The sequence below is a fragment of the Heliconius melpomene genome, chromosome 1 (assembly GCF_056956725.1).
Source record: "Heliconius melpomene rosina isolate 202511_hmr_F chromosome 1, ASM5695672v1, whole genome shotgun sequence".
In the NCBI taxonomy this organism is placed as follows: Eukaryota; Metazoa; Arthropoda; class Insecta; order Lepidoptera; family Nymphalidae; genus Heliconius; species Heliconius melpomene.
Genome location: NC_140389.1, coordinates 2483265 through 2505341, shown reverse-complemented (window position 1 = coordinate 2505341; position 22077 = coordinate 2483265). Strand labels below are relative to the sequence as shown.

General features: G+C 31.1%; 1 protein-coding gene across 2 annotated transcripts in view; it reads left to right on the top strand.

The window, feature by feature from the left end:
* The first annotated feature begins 1969 nt into the window (after positions 1 to 1969).
* The window catches only part of LOC146540942 (uncharacterized), a 54793-nt gene continuing 34685 nt past the window's right edge, over positions 1970 to 22077 (top strand). Inside the window, exon 1 of one of the 2 annotated variants that reach the window (XM_085194837.1) lies at positions 1970 to 2323. In XM_085194837.1, coding sequence (XP_085050963.1) covers positions 2140 to 2323 — 184 coding nt within the window. In that variant the 5' untranslated portion in view covers positions 1970 to 2139. Of the gene's footprint in view, positions 2324 to 12234; positions 12379 to 22077 lie in introns of those variants that run through there. The other variant, XM_085194906.1, reaches the window with a different exon arrangement.

Below are 22077 nucleotides of genomic sequence, written 5' to 3'. Positions count from 1 at the left end.
CGGCGTTGAATTCTGCCCCTAAACACACTATGCCTCCAGAATTCAGCAGAAAATGGCGAACGGAAGTGTCTCCAAGAGACGCGGGTTCGAATCCAGCTACGTTAAAATTTTTAGACGTTTTCTGAATAAGTGTTTTTCTTCCTTAAGTGTGGAATGACACTGGTGTGGTCTTTACAAATGTACTAAAGTGCGTTAGTTGCCGTAGATCAGTGGCGTAGCGAGCTTTGCTCGCGCCCGTGGCAAAATACTTTTACAACGCCCCCATGCGAACACAATATAATTTCATATGCATGCTTAAATAGTTTTGCGGACCATTTGGCGCCCTTTATGAGCGGCGCCCGGTGAAAGACTACTGCCGTAGGTATACTTACTAAAGAATTATTACAACACTAGTTTTTAAATAGGGCTTCGGCTGTACGGTCAAGAGGCGCATTATAAGCACGAAGGGACTTTTCTTCGTCGATGTCGGTTTAAGGTCGCTCTTTTCATTACTTTTTTATGCACTTATAGACCAAAAAATAAATAGATAAGTAATACATAATGAAAATTATATGACTTTTGCAACATTTAAATTTTAAATAACAATAAATCTTTAAGTCGTTTACAAATTCACACTACAAGTTAGTTTATAAATAAACTAAATAAACCATGTTACGTAATTAAGATGGTATCAACAAACATGCTACACATACACATATGTAGATACATAATATTATAGTTCAAGCGTCTCTGTGTGTGTGTGGATACCTGCGCTCGCGCATTACAGGTGATCATGTGCGTTTTGTAGGTCAGGCTATGTGAATTTATGTTATTGAGATGACATTTTAAATATATTTTTTTCGTTCTATATTAAAAATATAAGTTTTTTTTTTCAAATAATTTAAAAAATAGGAAAAAAAGTGTATAGTTTACACGGGGATAAGTCAAAATAAAACCTATAAAACATATACAAGAAAGAAACATTAAATATGTTTGATCACAAAAACTATCTTATCCAACGTCCATAAAAAAATCTATTCGATAGTGTTGTGAGCAATAAATCACGATGTTAGGCTTGTGTTTATTCAGACAGTATACGGCCATGGTCGTTACGGAAAGGCGAAGCCGTAGACAAAACTTGGCCCCGCAAAAGACAAAGAGTGCGGAAATAGAAAAAAAAGCTTATTTTAGCTTCAGATGATGTAAAATTTTAGTCATGCTCTTCCTAATTCCTGTTAAAAATTATTAAAGGTATTAAAATTATTTAAGAGTTACAAATTTTAACTGATCTTTTTATAAATTAAGTTATAACACAAAAGAATACATTACAGACATTCCATAAAGTGAGAATGAAATTTTATTATAGTGGTATAAAAAAATTTAAGCATTTTTTTATAACTAGATTCACTGATTACTTAAATGAGTAACACTGTGGCTATAAAATCATCTATTATGTGAGTTTATAGCATGTACGATTGTAATAAATGTCATTATTTCTCCAGTCGCAGGGGCACGAGCGTCAAACTGTAAATACGACAGGTTGTTCGATTCCCACTATAAAAATATACCCATCCCACTAGAAATATTTTTATTTTTTAATTTCCTCGCTCCGTGACGAAACAATGCACGGAGTTAAGTTCCGCCACTCAATACAGAACTCCAGAAATCGGGAACAAAAGTGTCGTAATGTCGAAACAAAGTGTCTTAACACTAAGTTCTCAAATTCTCCCTGCCTACCCTGCTATATGCGGGATACGGCGTGAAGGTAAATACTACATTTATATTCGCATACTTTATGAATAACATAAAAAAAACTACAATATCTACAGCCATTACCAGTGTTTGTGCGTTGTAATATGTGACATACAAATAAATAAATAAAATAAATATTACTGGTACATCCACCGCAACGTCCATCACCGTATCCCAAACACGTTTTCCACACACGTCCCACAATCACAGTCTATTCAAAAGTAAACTACGTAACGCCACAGTCGACCGCGCTGGCTGACGCGGCGCACGCCTTCGCCTTGGTTCGTTTAAAAAATAAATAAAAAAAAATAGTTAGCGCGCCAAACTTGCTTTGACAGTAATGTGAAAAATATATAAAATATTAAACATTTGTGCCATAATAGTGATGTTATATTGTGAATATTGAAAATGGGTGTAATTTTGAGGTTGATCCTAGTGACGGTAGCTTTGCCTTGTGTTTTGGGACAAGCTCAAGATGAATGTTTCGGCGCAGGCAGCGTAGCAGGCGCAGCGATCGGTGCCTTCGTTGCGGCGTTCATTTTGATAGGTGCCGCGTATTATTTCAGAAAATGGTATTGGAAATCTCGTAAAGGTATGTTGTTGTTATTATTTTATACCTGTTTTTGATCGAAACGTACCGCTGGTTGATTGAAGTACCCACAAATCTATATATATAAAAGGACTTGTCCTCACTGACTGAGGTAAGACGCACGCACGGCCAAAACCGCTGATGGTAGAAACGTGAAATTTGGACAGATGTTTACTTTCGTAATCTGGACATCCACTAAGAAGGGATTTTGGAAAATTTTAACCCTAAAGGGGCGAAACAGGGGTTGAAAGTTAGTATGGAAAATTTTTTAAATCGGCACCGATTCTTATAAAATTTGAAATTCAGACTCTTAAAAGTATTTAATTGAACACGTGTTTCATGGTTTTCTAGAATTCTTTCCATAAGGGTGCAAATAAGGGGTTGAAAGTTTGTATGGAAAAATTCTTAAATCACCACCGATTTTTATAAAATTTGAAATTTAGACTCTTAAAAATATTTCATTGAACACATGTTTCATGGTTTATTAGAATTCACCCCTAAATACGTAAGCGAAGCTGCGCGCGTCCGCTAGTGTTTAATAAACTTCAAAAGAAATACTTTTTTTACAGTGTAGGAAGGAGAAACCTAGTGTTAATACTCTCCGCACAATTTTCGAGATGTTGCTTATTGAGTGGTGAGGCTCAACATCGCAGTATGTCTGGTTACCAGACCGAGTAAATTAAAATGTAAAATAATTCAAATAATTAATTCCTCCAAGTGGGTATTGAACCCACAACTGTCGCGTGTACAGTCACAGTGTGTGCTACTGTGCCACGGACGACCTCGAAAACCATATCTGTATTTTTTTTAAGCCTAATGTTCATTTATTACTGGCATTTTTAGTTTTCATAATAATATTTAGTATTTTATTGCATTTTGTCTATCTAAGATCGGGATGTGTGTAGGTATGTGAATTACGTGAGTAGCGTGTAAAGGACATTATTTTTAAGAATTATTCCTATTTTATAAGCGTCAAACTACATCAAAAACATTCAGCGCTATATTTATGTGTATATTTTATGTTTTTACGTTCGTTAAATGAAAATCAGTTCAAAATATTTAATTTATTAGAAGTTTATGAAAATGTAAGTATAGTTTAAAATGAGAAATCAATTAACAAAATATCATATTGGTTTTAGCCTATACTTATTTGCGCCTGAAAACTTTCTAAATGATTCCTCGTAGAATAATAATTTAGGAAAAATTATATATTATAGATATTAGATGCATTACGTGGTGCCATCTCGAGATGCCTTCGCGTAGTTGGAACGTGTCCAACTGTCCAACCAATATTACCTCTTAGGTTTCATCATAAACTCAAAATTAATGGTTTTGAATTTTAATTTTTTTTATCAAAATGAATAATGTAATATTTTCTAATTAGTAAATTTTACTTTGTACTATAAGTAATATTTTGTTGCTATTAATATGTTAAGAAAAACATTATCATTAATCTCATATTCGAACTTAAGACCATAAAAAATATATATAAAAACGTAAACATATATCATCGTATACATAACACATAACACGTATACATAACATCATATTATTATACTACTTTAAGTTAATCATTTGACTGTACCTGCTGCGGTCAGAGATACCTCGGGCACTTATGCTGATACATAACTAAAATAACTAAGTATTTTCATGTACCTACGGCGAAGCAAAAGCTAGTTTTTTAAATTATTTTAATATATATAATTAACTATTAAGTAGAAGTAACTTTTACAATTACTTAAAAGTACCCGCCAAAGGCGGAACTCGTTTTACTGGTTGCGTTACTCAATCGAAATATAAAAAATATATCATTAGATTTACATATTAAAATTGCTTTGGCATAGTGACATGTGAAATTTGAGAGCTAAAATCGAATTTCTTTACTTAAAATAATTTTACCTTAGAGATTTTACAAATATAATATGCAGTTTTTTATAATTTTGTTATGTTTGGTTTCACATATATACCGCATATTGTAGGAAGTTGGCGACCCCGTTCCCCACGCACCTCCATATCTTTTCGATATTATTTAAATTTATATTTTCATTTCTTCGTTCTGGTCGAGGCAAAGCGCGGCATTGAATTTTGGTACTCAACACGCAATACCTCCAGTATTTGGCTGAAAATGGGGAAAGGAGTGTCATAACACTAGGTTCCCTCTGCCGATTTTTACATGTATATAAAACAAATATTGCCAATGATATATAGCGGTACCTCTATTAGCCTACTTCGTTAATGCCTCACATACTCGTGGCCGTAGCATGCTCTATATTGCTGAAGATATTTAGATTTCTGATAAGATAAGGTTTGCCGCATCGCTTGGAGGAGGGTTGTCCGTAGGTTATACTTATATGTTTATATATACTTATAAAGAACGTCGACATATTTAAGATTATAGCTATAAAAGTAAAATTCTTTAGTGGTTTAATAAAAAAATTTAGTCTTGTAAACCAATAAGTGAAAAAAAAAAATTTTTTAGGGACTGTTACATTAAATAGTATAAATCGTCTCCAGTCGCGTCTTCACGTTAAAAAAAATGTTGTAAATAATGAAAAAAAACCTAATTTAGCTAAAAATAGCCTATATATAACAATCTTATGTTCGTCTTTTAAAAGATGACAACAATGTTAACATTCATAAGGGCACTATAAAAAATTCATACACTTTTCCCAATTCCCACCATTACAGAGCCATAAAAGTATTATCGTGCAAATGTCCAATGTGGGTTTAAAGCAATTAGAAAGCATAGACAATACAATATAGACAATATATATGTAATATAACCTTACCAGCTGAGCTTTCTCTAAAAAGTTTTTATTTATAATGCCTTTGTCTAAAAAGGAAGTCATGAAAGCTACCATATATACCTACTTCCTTTTAAGATCTCTAAGAGAATACACACATTATGTATTACGCAAACAAAACATGCGATCATACGTGACTAGGAAACGGCGCGTTTATCATGAGAGGTGCTATTTGAAATAATTTGAAATAGTTTGATATTAAGATACTTTAAATAACTGTAAGAATAAGGGCAATAAGTAAAGTCTAGTGGTAGAATAAAGATATAAGGGATTTAGATAATTGGCTGGTTGAGGCCAATCGTGGTGGGTGTTATGGGTTCGATTCCCGTTTGAAGGAATTGTATTCAATATTTAAATTCTAAATATCATGTTGAAATGAACAACTGTTGAAGTTCTTGACGGCTCTTTTCAGTAGCTTTTCAAGTTAACTTTTAAGCCGGTTGCGTTGGTATGAAGTTGACGATTCAAAAACGTGTCTGCAGTTATGCTAAGCGTGTTTAACATAACATGATTAGTGCAGATTTGAATTTTCCTTATAAAAATAAACTTTTTTTAAAATATTGTTGAAATATAGTTTTAATCTTGCCTAATGCTTGTTAAAATTAAACTTTAGTGTTATTTTATTATTACTATTTTAATTAATATTTACATATAACGAAGATTTTATTTGTCAAATGGCAAAATTAATGTAATGCTGACTTTAAAATAATCTAAGCCAAATATCTATGCAATCAGTACTCGACTGGTACTAAATAAAAAACGAAAATAAATGTTAAGTTCTTTTATTTCACTTCCAATTTAAGCCTAGCGAAAGTGCGTTTTTGTTGGCAACGCCACGGTAGACGCCGTTATGGCGTAATTGACACGTGAACGTAGGTTATACGTTCAAATCCGACCTGAAGCAAAGCTTATAAATGAATAAAGTACAATTACCATTTAGTACCAGTAAAGTGAAAAACAGAGAGATTTTCTTTTCTCATCGAGGTAGGGTGGAGGTCATGAATAATAGGTACATAACAAGTTAACACAGATAATATATTTGTTAAATAGTCACGTGAAATCACTCAACCATATGACAGTTCTATTTGCGTTGTTGGAAATAATAATTAACACTTTGCTAGTGACCGAGTATCATTTTTACTTTTTAGATTTTAAAAATACGATGAAGAATAATTATATTTTATTTGAATAATATTATTATTTTGAAATGAAAAATATAACTTAATAATTTTGATTATCGTATACAGGATAAAAATATAATTATTTTGATTCTTTTCTATTCATCATTCATTTTTGACATTTTTTAATATTTCTTGTTTAAAAATAAATATAAATAAAAAAAACTGTGTTATATTCTTTGTATTATTCATCGCATATTCACTTAAAAGTGGTTTTACACCTTTCACTATCTGATTTTATGAGTAAAAAAAGTTTTACAGTTTCAACGTACAATTTAAGCTCACTTCTGGGCAAGTGTAAGACTGTATAAATAAACGAATCCAAAAGACAGTAAAACTTGTTTATATTTAATAAATGTAAAAAAAGACTCTATTTTAAATGTAATAAAGTTTAAATTAACACGACACAAGACACAGCGTGTGCTACAAATTTAAGCATAAGATGAGACTAATGAATAATTTAACAGTAACTCGAAACGGATTATAATTTGTAACGTAGTTGTATTTGACATATTTTTTTACTTGTCTAATGAGTAACCTGCTTGAGGATATGTACTTTTAGCAATTCCATTTTTTTATAATAAAAATTAAAGTAGCAAAATCAATGTAGTATGATATTTGTTGTATTAAAAAAAATAAGTATTTTATGAATCCATTTTTCTTGGCTGTCGATTAATGAGCTCTAGGTTATTAAGCTGTTTGTTTACCTACGTAATTTTTTTTATTATTTATTATTATATTGTCGTTTGTAATAGATACCTACTATATGATATTTTTTTTAGATTTACATTTTTATAAAGGTATTTAAGGAATTATAGTAACACGTCTCATCCTCACGTCATATCCTTTTAGTTATAATTCTATTAATAATTTATTTTATACTTTTTTTCTATGTTTATAAATAATGTACATAGAAAAAAGGTATAAAATTTTCACTTTCCTGGATTAACGATCATATAAATAACCGCAAAATTTCTGTGGACTTATCTATATAGTAAAAAAAGCAAATTGATTTTCCGCTCGCCATTTCATTGGAATTGGAAGTAGAATATTTTTTATACAACCGGTTAAATAAGATGTCGCCAGTAATAACCAGATCGTGATCTAGCATTAATTTACTTAAAATAAATGTTATATCTTTTAATTATTCTTTTATATATTTAAATGTAAACAAATTGTACATGCGTATATTTTAAGTCCATGGCATCGTGGTTTTATTCTTCAAAAATAGTAACTTGCGTCATAATAGATAATTTCCAGCTTTATCGGTCAAGTGAACTGAACAATCAGTCATCTTTTTACTCGATTGCGGCGAAACCCAAAAGGAGAGTTATGTTTTTAGCACGTCTGTATGTCTATTCGTTTCTTTGTTTCCCTGTAACTGTTAAAACAGTGAAACGATTATGATAAATTATACTGCGTGTATAATATAGAAAATGTATTACGTAGTTAAAACTTATTCAAAACTGCGCCTTTCACACGATGGCTGTCGATTCAAATGTCACATGAAGTAATGTGAATGAAATATTTTCAATACAAACAATTCAAACGATCAAACGATAGGTCAAAATAAGGCCAAGACTAGTAATAGATTCTGCCGTGTAATATACTTTTTATTTATTTTGAATTTAATTAAATACTTTTTCTATAATCAAAATGTACGTAACAAATTACATAAAAACTCGTTAATTTTAATAGTTAGTACATAGATATTTTTCGTTTTTTTAAAAACCACTTTCACGACAAGCGTATAACGTGATCAATAACTTCTAATGCATTCCAATCGATCAATGACAGGAAGCTCTTATCCGTTGCATATCGTCGACAGTATGTTTTCACTTTCCAATATCTTCTTTTGTTATGTAAACTCGTTGCATTCAATGTGTTGGCAGAATAGTGTACAACATTGCGCTTTTATGATCTGTGGCACAATGTGACAGTTAAAAGCGCGAAAGAAATAGTAATAATGAATTAATATATGGTTCATTTTTCTTTTATAAACTGTACAGTAATTGGTTGCTGGGTTAGATGTATTTAAATAGCACGAAAATAGTGAAATTAAAAATAATTGAAGTATTTACAATTACAATATTGTAAATATCCATATAATTCTAAGTTTCTCTATTGCAAATGAAATATTTCGGTATAATATAGCATAATGGAATGCCGACAAATCGCTAAACCGGTTTAAATGGCGGCCTTGAGGTTAAAAGATCACAATAATCACTTTGACGAAGATTCATTTCAATTTCAAATTATATTTTTGAAGGAAGTTTTTATATAAAATTAATATAATTTTATTCTCTGTTATTTAAGATCAATAATAAAACAATAAATATTTAATTGACTATTCATTATACAGCTAAACATTAAATCTACATATTTGAAAGGCAATCTATTGAAGTAATTTACCAATTTTATCTGCTCACAAATAATAATTAATATTATAAATAAATGTTATGAAATTTATAAATTTTTCATTCGTATGTAACCTTAAATTACCTACCTATATTTTTTAAATATTGCGATGAGCTCTTTTTAGTCTGTGACAGCTTTGTACTGATTTGTACATGTTGACATGTATAAGACACAAGTACAGGATATTACATGTATAGGTACATTGTATAGTGATGATTAATCCTATATCTTATAAAACAAAGTCGCTTTTCGTGTCTGTCTGAACTTTCTAACTCTTCTTCTTCTAAACCACCCAACGGATTTTTATTCGGTTTTCACCATTAGGTCGAGTATTTCTCAGGGAAGGTTTATATATAGTTTATTATTTGTACATTCTTATGTAAATTAACATAAATACGATAAATGTGTCTAAAGTCCTACCCATTGAGACACTTTCGCGCATGCGCTGCTTTAATGGTAAGTACTACATGAAAATAATGCACTGGAGTATTGTTTCTCTTAATAAGATCTACAAAAAAGTCCGCGAGAGCATATTTTTATCTTTTAAGGACAACGTGTAGTGATCATATTTCTGTCTAAAAATAGTAATTTCAATATATTTTTTATTGTGAGGGATATTTTTCCATAATGGTATTAATCCTTATCCTTTAAAATACTTTATTAATTTTCTACGTTAAACGAAGATAAAATTAGCTTTTTACACTATTTCGAAATTGCGAATAGTTTTAGAGAAAAACGCATTTAATTATTGACACATCACGCCGTTGACTCATCAGCTGTGCCGACTCAAGTTTCACTTATCCCTTACTCTCAGCATATAAATATGTATATTAGTTACGTTGGCCATTTAATGTAGATCAAAACTGTCTTTTACTGTTTTTTCATTTTAATAAGTACTTTAGAAGTTGTTACAATATCAAAACATCCTTGCTGCGAAACGCGCCCCGCGACGTTTTGCTTATACAAGCGCGTCATGAGCAGTCATCGGTGGTTCCGTGGTAGAATGCTCGCCTGCCACGCGGGCGGCCCGGGTTCGATTCCCGGCCAATGCATTCTATTTAATTTTCCTCACAGGCAGCCATGTAGTGCTTGCTTTTCATCAGGGACAGAATACTCTCTTCAGCATTAACCACAAGCTCGAAAAAAAAAACCCGCCCGCTATAGAGGCATAGCAACGAAGATTTAGATGCGTTTGCACGTATTGGATAATTGGAGTTGAATGTATTATTTCAGCGCGATATATTTGGTTTCATATTTTTTGTAGTAGTTATTAGTAGGAAGGCTTTTGTTTATAATTTCTTCCGTTTAAAAATAGTCATTTAACTATCTAAAAATAGTCATTTAAATATATTTTAATAAGTACTTGAAAATATTAGTAGCACAGATTTAAAATTACGATACCTACTAAAAAATCCTTGCTGAGTAAAACAATTGGAAAATCCTAATTGAAACTACGAAACTGCGGGTTGCATTAGGGTTTAATTAATTTTCACATTATCTTAAGTGATTTGCAAACATACATTATATGAATAATCCAGTAGTAAAAGCGGGCGAAGCCGCAAGGGGGTCGCTAGTATTTAAATAAATTAAAATAGTTACAATTTTTTTTTTCTTAAGAAATGAATGGCGTTTCGAGGTAGGATGCCGTCATCTTTTTATTTAGCAAGTGATGATTATTAGATACAATAATATTGAAATTAAAAGTTTTATATATATAGTTAGGATGTAAAATTTTTGTTTCGGTACTAACCGATAAATATGAAAGACAGACGAAATGTCTGCGACTTGCGCGCATTTGCGTTACTAGGACACAAAAAAATGAGAATCAATGAATTCTTTACTGCTATAGATTAAAAAAAATATAAGTGATGGACTAGATTCGGTTCTTCTAAACTTTCCGGTTTCATATAAGAACAAAATTATGAATTTAATAAAAATGTAAATGGCAGTCCGCCGTTGTTTTTAGTCTGTCATGCTATTATTTGGCTAAAATATAATTAGTTATGTGTTTATGCCAATGGCCGTATACAATCAATGTCTTGAAGCTCCTAACCACCAGCTTAATGCCCAGATGAGGCAAATGCAGGATGCAGGTTAAGTAAGAATGTTCAATTTTATGTAATAATTTATTGTTAAATTTTATGTAATAATTATAATAATTTATATAAGTATAATAATTTCTAAGTATAACTTAAAAACGTTTATAGGGCTCATAATAATTATATTACATGCTTTGGTTTGTAAAACGGCACTGTTGGGTCGCGCGTGACTGCACAGATTGTTTAGAGGGTTAAGTAAATGCCATTCGTGGGAATTTTTTAACATGCTCATAAAAACAAATTATTGGAAATAAGACATGAAAATAGCGATTGCTTTACTCTGTGCACCTCGTAAAATAAATATATACGTAAAAATAAATCATAATTAAGCGTTTCTTATATTTACTTAGTTTTTTAATTGTTTTTAGCTTCATGCTGTGTATAGCCCGAACGAGTACGAAAAGCAAGATGGTACTGAAAACCCAATTTTCGTGACGTCAGGTGTTGAGTGGCGGAACTCGACGTCGCGTATTGTCTTGTTACCAGAGCGAGGAAAGAATATAATTAATTGTCTCGAGTGGAAAAAGAACCTTATAGCACACACTGTGCCGCAAAGAAATGTTTTTTTTTTTCAAAAAATAGGTTATTTAATACATATATACGTCATTTTAAATTAGAATGTACAGCTGCCAAGTTTTTTGCACTGCACATATTGTTAAACAATACCTAAGTACATTAAAAATTACTAGCTCACGCACCTTGATAGTATAAAAAGCGAAATAATTGTTTCCATTTACGGACGCAGGTCGGGTTTCTTTAAACGTGAATAATTGAGTGTTATTGCTAAACTAAAGTTAGACTAGACTTTTTAGAGAAAAAATTGCTTCTTTTATATATATTTTTCTTTACCTTTCCATATTTAAGCTTAGTCACAGAAACCTTAATATCAAGATAAGAAAATATTAAATATTCCATTTCCCCGTGTAGGAATAGAATCCACAACCGTCGTATTTGCAGTCATATCCTTGTGCCACTGGGCCACGACAGCGTCTATTATTTAATATGCAAATTCTACCATTACCTCTCTAACTCTCTCTTACTATACAACAAAACAAGCTAGTCTGGTCTTTTAGTAAAGCCAACGGATCGTGTGTAACAGTGTTGTTAATTGTTATAAATACTTTTATTATAATTTTGATATTTTTTTTAATTATTCATATTGAAAATATTATTTTAAAACTGTAAATCAATTACTAGCTAAAGTCAATTGAAGATATATATTGAATTTTGGTTATTTTACCATAGGATAAATAGTGGTTTCTTGTACCTACGTTACTTTTAAACAGATTATATACAGAAGTATACAAAACATTGTTTACTAACAATAATAATCGACATTCGATATCGATAAACATATGACGTTTACGATAACATAAAATCGTAAAATCTGAATTCGATAAGTTATCGTATATAAATCCGATAGAAATGTCTATGCTAATTTTATCAGTCGATTGTAACGCGAGTGTTTGATAGGATTAATTTATTGTTTAATAATTTTGTGTGAATTATGGAGCGACGTATACCAGTTCCACCGCCCAGGAACTTGAAGAATAGACAAAGTAAGTATTTTAATTATATTTATTGGAAAATAAAGTAAATATGCATTAAATATCTATCTACTCGTATCTCTACAAATATTGTAATATTTTATCAAAGGCATTTTGTGCATATCTCGATTATGATTGCTGATGTAGGGTTAGTAGTTTTTTTGATTTCATCAAATATTATAGAGGCCAGTTGTGGCGCTGGGGCGAAAGCGTGTAAACGCGACAGGTTGTAGGTTCGATTCCCACTCCAGAAAAATAAATATCTAATGGTCTTCATTTCTTTTCTCTGGAGTCAAAGCGCGTCGTTGAGTTCTACCACTCTGTGAGCAATGCCTCAAGAAATCGACGGGGTGTTTGAACATTAGGCTCTCCTTACGTACCCTGCTGCATAAAGCGTGGAGCTGAAAATAAGATCAATTATTATCATTAACATGTTTAATTGGCCTATAATAGTAGCCGTTTCTAAAATTTATTCTTAGCATTTTTTTTGCTTTAATTAAATGTATAATTATAATTAATTCTGCAAGACTCAAAAATCGTAAAGACTATCTTCTACAGATTTCTTCCAAATAGGAAGGTAATATTCATATTAATAATAAATAATAATGCTTTCAATAGCTTTTCGTTTTTTATTTTTGTAATTGAATTTTTAATTATTAATAATGATATAAACTATGAGTTGTATAACATTATATAATAAAATGTAATAAAAAGTAAAAATTTATTGCAAATACATTTTCATTAATATTACATATTAAAGAAATCGTAAAAATTATGTATACAAATGCGGAAGATAATTTGGCACTTTAGTGTTGTGCCACTAAGCGGTGTAAATAATGTTCAATTTTTTATTGATAATTGTGTAATTTACTTTCACCGCTGTCTGGTTTTAATGACATGTTTGTTGTTGTGTCACTCAATTTAATAATTATTTTCATATATTACCGATATAATTAGTTTAAGCAAAAAATATACATAAGCGTGGATAGAGAATTTTCATTTGATTTCATCAGTTTTTCAAATTTGTCTCCAGTGTGTCGTTTCTAAATAAAATATTGTAAATATAACTTTTATAAGAGGCCGTTCTAGGGTAGGGGCCCAATCATGGAATTGAGAACGCGACGGGTGTGAGTTTGATTCACACTCCCACACATTATAATCCCCCATTATCCATGTTCTGGGAGGACATAGCGCAGTGTTATGTTACGCTACTTAACGATATACTAACTTTCGTTCTCAAATATCCCAAATCAATTTATAGTTGTATAACGTAGTGTCTGTACTCTGTAGCACTAGGTTCTCTCTCTTGTCATATAGATATATTGGATAAAATTAAAAAGAATATTAAAACAAAACATATAATTATTCCACCACAAGCATCCCACATATTCCCAACATTATCTTAATGACTGCAAAAAATGAAGTAAAAAAATACAAACTAAGGAATGCAACAACAATGTTGCCCGAACAATAAACTCGAGGGCACAATTATTTAAAGAACCTTGGGAATTTTTGAAGGTTAATGACGTCATACAAGAAGCTTTTAAATAAGCTTTAGCATTACCAATTATTGTTTTGTTTTTACTATTGTTTTAAAGTATTGGTAAGTAAAAAATATATTATCTTGAAAAGCTAAGGTGTTATTGATATATTTAGGTGAATTACCTTATACGAGGGATAAAGACTGGACTTGACTTGAATACTAATAATAAGAGAATTAATAATTAATTATTTAATATTTATTATTACATAAGTGTTAAGAGATTTCTTCTGTCTTTTTTTTGGCTATATCGGATATATAGCAGGATAGGCAGAGGGAACCTAGTATTAACATACTAAGTTCCTGCTGTTCCGTACGCTGTAGCGTTTGCATTCAACAAGCAATACCTCAAAATTCTACAGAAAGTGGTGAACGGAATGTCTTGTCACTAGTTTCCCTATATAATGTGAATATAACGTGAAGCTGAAAAAAGAAATTGTATGAAATTAAAAAAAAACCTCTTTTAACTTCGTACCGAACAGGTTAAGTAAATCGAAACTTTTACCTCACAGAAGTAAACTTTCAAAGAGAACAGGTTGTTGAATAAATTAATATCAGTCGTTAACCGTGTCAAAGGTCACACGGTGCATATGCATTTATTTAATGGAGATTCTTAATATTTTAACGGTATCTTTCTGTTGAGATATTATAATATTTTTTGAAAGGTAAATTTATAATATGTAATATGTTATAAATTAATTTACCTTGTGCTAAATATTTTTTTGAGACTTCCCGTCATGAGTGACGGAACTTAACGCCGCTATGTTTAGCTTTTTATATATCTAATTGTCTAATACTTTGATAAGTGATAACTATAGGTTTAGGTGGAAAAAAGAAAGAAGCCTTCTGAGGCCAGGCGTAAACACGACAAGTTGTGGGTTTGATTCCCACTTAAAGAAATTAAATATTTAATATTTTGATTTCCTCGCCCTGGTAAAGAGACAAGGCGCGACACTCAATATGCAATGCCACAAGAATTCGTCGAAAAATGGGGATCGGAGTGTCCTAACACTAGGCTCCTTTTGCGTACCCTACTACATGCGGGATACAGCGTGAAGGTGAAAAAAAAAATTAAAGGACACATGAATATTCTCTTAAAACATAAATAAATAGAACTGTACATACATTTGAAACTTACCAAATTAGTATTTGTTTACATAAATTTATATGAAAAAAAAAAGCTACCATAAAGGGTTATAGCTATGTGGGTCAAGCGAGGAATGCCGTTCCACCGGCTGAGCCCCACCTGCGTTTATATTACGTTGATACGACTCTTAGCTTTTTTATTTTGCACGCGAGCGGCAAGCCCCGTTTACATTTCGACGTAACGACTGCGACTGTCTTGGAGTTTTTAGTTTTTTATTTTGTATTTGTGAGAAGTGGATTTTGGTAATGTTTTGATGATTTTTAGTTTTTTTTTGTATATCTATTGCAAATTCATTTTAACAGATGTTTTTAATTAATATACATAAAACTTCATTGAATGACAGAACGTGTCGATGAAACTACTGGACTTAAAAATTTAGAGAGCCCTGATAGAAGATTTCTCGAAATTTCTTCGAGAACGGGATAAAACGGAATTTTCCGTTTACGTTGTAAAGTCGAGGTACATAAGTAAATTGCAAGCGAAGACTAGTTAGTAGTGTTAACTATATTTATTTATTGATATATACGTCTATTTAAATGTTCTCAATGTTCTCAAACCTAAAATATAGCTTTGGGAACTTGACTTTATTATTGTTTCAAGGAAATATTTATTTATTTTAATGAAACATAAGAAACTTATTTAAAAATTATATAAAGGAATTGTTTCGTGCCCGTTCAAAGGCGCTCAACAGACGTTTATTTTTATTCTTTTATAAAAATAAAAGAACACACATTTGCATTTCCCGTCGAAGAAATTCCTCGCAAGTACCGAATACCTGTCTGTATCCATCTTGCTAAATTAAATGTCCACGTTTTTTACTTTTTTAAAATGATTATTCAGGCAAACGATATTATGGCAAAGTTCTTTTGGACAGGTCAAGTGATAAGTGTGTTATCATTTAGCTTCACGCTGTATCCCGCTCACAACAGCGTTCTCCATTTTCCGCCAAATTTTAGAGGCATTGCGTGTTGAGTGGCGGATATTTGTGCATTAAAAAAACCGTCCAAGTGCTAGTTGGAGTATTACACAGGAAGAGTTCCGTACCATTATTTATAAAAACGGCAGAAAAACACGTTTGCTTATAGTCCCCTTAAATATTTATTTAATTTTGTTTTTTAGTATTTGCTGTTATATCAGCAACAGAAATACATCATCTGTTAAAAAAATTTCCTGTTATCACGGTTGATAAGATACAGTCTGGTGACAGACAAACAGACATCGAAGTCTTAATAATAGGTTCCCATTATATTCTTTAGGTACCGTAAAAACTGTTTTTTCCTCACGAGAACTGTTTTGTGTTTTTATAAATGCATCTCAGGGTATTTTGTTTCTAAGTTAATGTCATCAATTTAATAAATTACTCTTCTTAAACTGTATAATATATTTATCTATTTACTTCCACTTGTTCTACCCATAAATTAATGTACATAATTGCACCAATTTAAAACCAAGCCCTCACTTTCTAACCGTAAGATAAAATACTTGAATATTATTAATACATTTGTAGGTATATAATAAACTTTCATTGACTTTCATTATGAATTCTCCATCTATATACTATATACTCTAGATGTCTAGACTTTATCTGGTATTATAGGAAAGTATAGTTTTCCTAAATTTAAAAAAGTAGGAGTTTAAAAAACTCTAAAATTTGAAACTTTCTTACTAGTGTAATTAAATTTAACTTATATCAATTCGTGACGGGAATGAATCCGCGACCACCTACACACAATCCTATGACAGGTTATATCCACAATCCACATTACTTCAAAACTTGTAATGGTCATCTTTCTTCCACCGTCTCGACCCAGATCTAAATTGATTGGAAAGCACGACACTTCCGTACTCTATCAATCGATACACGCGGATGATTTGTAACGTTGTATAAAGCACGTTTAGTTTTTTATTAAATAAAAAATTATATATATGGCCTTATAATGGTAAGATATAACTGTGTTTCGATAAATATTTTCTTAATATTATCAAAAGTAAAGATAAGGTTGATAATTAATCAATGATTATTAGGGGCCAGTCGTGGTGCAGAGGTACAAGCATGCGACAGTAAACGCGAGGGTTCGATTTCCACTCGAAATAATGAAATATTCAGTATTTTCATTTCCTTGCATAACCAGGTAAAACGCGGCGTTGAGTTCCGCCAATCAACACAGCGAAAAATAGACCACGAAAGTGTCTTATTGGGAATAGAGTGTCTTAACATAGGTGCCGAGGTTCCCTCTGCTTACCCTGCTATACGCGGGGTACAGCGTGAAACATTATACTATCATATAAATAATATTATTTTATTGGCATTTAATTTTTTTAGGTATTATTAAATTCTTTTTCTTAGAAAATTATTTAGTACTATTTTTAGGTTTATTTCTTCACGTTTATATGTAAAATAATTTTATTATACCAAATAACAAATACTACACCAGCATTTAAGTCGTTGACCTCATAAAGATTTAAAACTAGCTTCAATATATTTATATCAAGCTTTTGCATTTGGGTTCGTCCGCGTTGTTAAATGGTAATAATTAAAAGTTTTGTATGACACATGAGGCCATGACACATTCTTAGTATCCGAGTTAAGTCTTATCGTAAATATAATGGGATAGATTTTTTTTTGAGATAAATCGAAGCGATCAATGTGATGAAATATGGGCTATATATAACCTTCTGCTTTCTTTAGACTATCCAACACGAAACTAATTCTTAAATTCAAAACAGTAGTTTCTGAGACTAGCGTATTGAACTTAACATAGATATATGATAATTCTATTTTTAATCTATATATATAAAATCGAAAGGTCACTCACTCATCACGAAATCTCAGAAACTACAAGTGTTAGGAATCTCAAATTTTGCATAGGAGTTACTTATAGGACGTAGGTGCTCGCTAAGCCGGGAATTTGCAATATTCGACTTCTAAGGAGTTGTTATTGGGGTCGAAAGTTTGTATGAAACTTCGTTACTACAAATGCTAGGAGTCTCAAATTTTGCATAGACGTCACTAGGACGTAGTCATGGAGACAGAAATTAATAATAACATAGTTCACGCGGGTGAAACCGCGAGCGGGCCGCTAGTATTAATATAAATATAGAGCTACATCTTAATATTTAAATTATTAATAATAATATTATATTAAACGCTTAAATAGATTAGATTATGTAAACGGAGCTTTTTCTGAGCGTTTAAGCTTTTTTTTATTAGAATTTTATTAAAATTGATACAGTATTCCAGTCGCAAACAAGCAATATAGACAGACTTTTTATTTATTTTGAATAAATTAATATTATTAGATATTTTAGCTCCATGGGATAGAATTTTAATATAAATAGCCAAATTAAAATAAAATCTATAATAAATAGTCATTTTAATTGCCCGGGAATCGAACCAAATACTCCATCAATCACTAAGCCAAATCTTATTATATGTATAAACAAAATATGACATAGAATAACATTTCCAAATACACAAATAAAATGATTTGCAAGTACTATTTAAACTAACACTTAGCTAAAACAAGTGCTAAAATATACGAAGGATGTTTCGTAAACCTGTCCTTACTGTTATCTTCTAATGTTTCTACTTCATTGAGTGTGGCCTACATTGTGTTAGAAATGGTGGGGGCGAATTTTGACATTTTAAAAAATAAATTATATATTTTTAACCGATTTCTGTAAAAAAAAGGTTATCAATTGGACTGTGTTTTTTATGACAGTTACCTTAGAAGTTTTGAATAGGTGATTTTAATGGCGCTTCCCGTGTGGTCCCATTTTAATTTGGTCCATTTCTGACAATTTGCTGACTGAAAAAAGACTGCCTCCAGAAATTGGGGACGGAATGTCTTGTCACTAGGTTCCCTCTACCCTCTGTGTGCGGAACACAGCGTGACAAATAAAAAAAATTTTGTTTAATATTAATTCCAATGCCATGAAAATAGTCAATTCAAAAGTGATAACGTTCAAGGTTCTAGGTGTGTATTTACCGGATAAATAGACTGTACGTGTTGTGTGCAACTGCCAACACTTGCTCTGATAACAACGTGCTTGTAAAGAACAATATCATAGAAGGTAAAAATAACAAGAACGATAGATTTTGGGTTTGATTCTCGCTCGGGGGAATCGATTATGTTTAATTTTTCACTCTGATAAGAAGATAAAACGAGGTGTTTAACTCCGTCACTTAACATTCGATGTCTCGAAAATTAGGCGGTAAGTTTTAATACTAGGCTTCCTCTGTCTATCCTGCTTTGCGGGAATAAATATGTTTACTATTTTTTTGTTACTTCAGCTACTTCAAGAAATTATTTCCACATGTATTCTATGATAAAATGCGAAATTAGGCACTGTTAAGAAACTTACACATAATTGTTTGCTGATGATGCCATGTTTACTATTCATATCTTACAGATAAAAGAGAGACAGTAAATATGTGCTAACTTTCAAAATATTATTATCAAATCGACATTTTTGGTTTAATCATAAAAAAAATATATTTGAGAATTGTTTTATATTTATATTGTAAAAATACAGGCTGTTTAATTTTAAAATTTGAGATGAACCTACAACTTGTTTCTGATTTAATTGTTTGTAAGTTATAAAACAACATCTAAGCTAGTCGTGGCCGTCGTGGCACAGCGACTAACTGAAAACATGACGGTTGGAAGTTCGTTCTGGAAATCCGGGGAAATCCCCGCTTTCATTACTGAGTGAGGAAATCCCCCGTGTGAAAATCGAACCTAAAAATCGTCGTTTAGAATCAGGCAGCTGTATTTTGATTAGGCAAATTAATTTACCTATGAATTTGCTTATCCCAAAAAGATGAGAATTGTATGAAGGATAGATAAAACAAAAGTAACAACATATCTTGTTTTTCTCGATGCATTTGATACATCCAAGAAAGAAAACAGATTCATAATATCCAGAGCGTAAATAATATCTCTAGTTAGTATGTGAATAGGTGTACTTTTATTATAGCATTTTGTACCTGTACTTGTTCTGTATCACGCATATGGTAGGGGAGGCAGAAGGAACCTAGTGTTAATCTTTTCTCCACTTTCCGCCGAATAATGAAGTTGCATGTTGAGTGGCCAAATTCAACCAGAACGAGGAAATGAAAATATTAAATAATTCATTCCCCTTAGTAGGAATTGAATTCACAACCGTCGCTTTTACAGTCATATGCTTTTCCACCTGCGCCACGAGGATTATTCTTGTATGAAAATAAATACAATCTACATATAGGACGTGTTAAATACTTTATTACCAGACATTGTTATTATATGAGAAATAGGTATGAGTATTTAGATTGTGTTATCGTCGAATATGTTCAATATTTTTAATTTTACTTATTTTTCTTAAGGATTTTGCATTTTGATGAAACATTGTGTAATTATTAGCAGTTTTCTTTGTATTTCGTTTATATTTTCAAATAGTTTTTAATATAAGGACTTGAAGTAACCTAAGCGCGTAAAGACACTAAGGTCGCTTCTGCCATTTAAAATTGTAGTTTCGAGTTCAACTTTGTTAACATTATTTATTTAATCTTTGATCTCATGATGAATATACTTAATATAAATTTATTAATATTTGACTGGCTATTAATGACGACAGTTTTTAGATATATTCATATTTATTTAGTATTTATATAACCCTCATATTTTGCAAGTTTCAAGTACAAAGAACCAGAGGCCAATCGTGTCGACTAAACGCGGCTGGTTATAGGTTCGATTTCCATTCGAGGAAATGAAATATTAAATATTTTCATTTTCCTTGCTCTTGTTACGAGTCAGAGCGTAGAGTTGAGTTTTGCCACTCAAGCTAAAAAAGGACAAAAAATATTTATTATTATTATTATTATTTCAATTGAATAAGTAGGTAGTTTTGTAATATGCATATCAGAAACCGGCAAGGACTTAACTGTGGCTCTTTTTAATATGAAAATTATAATTTAATTGTTAAAAACAATGGACATGGGCGTATCGAGAGATAAATTTCAGGGTGAGCCTGACCTCCATTGTTTTATTTGCAAATTTAACTATTTTATTAATTTAACTATTATTTAAATTAAGAAAATATTAAAAACCTGTTTAAAATAATAAAATACTGTTTAAACTAAATACTATTGATCCTTACTTTTTATTTTCTAGTTTACATTCTATTTTTTTTTGTAATATAACATCATAATTCTGGGGTGGTTACCAGACTTCTGGAGGGTCACGGACAACTCCAATAACTGGTTGATAGAAATGACTAGCGCACTCTGTTTTTCTCTTTCATTAGTAAACGAGTCAATTAAGAGAGTGACTTAACTCAAAGTCAAAGTAATGTAAATATTTTTAAATATGTAGGTTCATTGAGCAATCACTGCATTTCGATTGCGCTACGTGACTTGTGATGTGACTTTATACGTACTTTAAATGAGATTGAGCAAATATTCCTTTGGAATTTATACCTGATAATTTATTGTAAATTTATATTTTATACATATTATAGCAAAAAATATTAAACTTTATGTAATTATTTTGAGAGTTGCCATAAAAATATATTGGAAACTTTCGAAAAATCTTAATAAATTGTGGGTTTCATGCGCTCTTTTTTTTTATTTTCTCTTTTTGAATGACTTAAGGTCATTGGGCGTATAGTTTAAAGTCGCTGTTATTTTAAACAGACCAGGAAATAAAAGTATTTAATAATATTTATGTAAGATAATCTTATTTAAGCTTCTTTTTTAGGCCTCTAATATGATTTTTAGATAAAAAATGTAGATTATAATCCTTTTCCTAATAAAGTTCGACCTCATTCACAAAAGCCGTGTAGATCCAAGGTAAGGTGTATCTACATACGACTACATGATGGGAATAACAAATATCATCGTTAACTAAAACTTACAACAGCTTAATACATACTATGTTTTAACGAAACAAGGATTTATTCAAGTCACATCGGTGGTACTCTTACACTATTCTTTATATATGGAATAATAATAATTCTTATTACAAGGACATATTTTTTGTCTTTT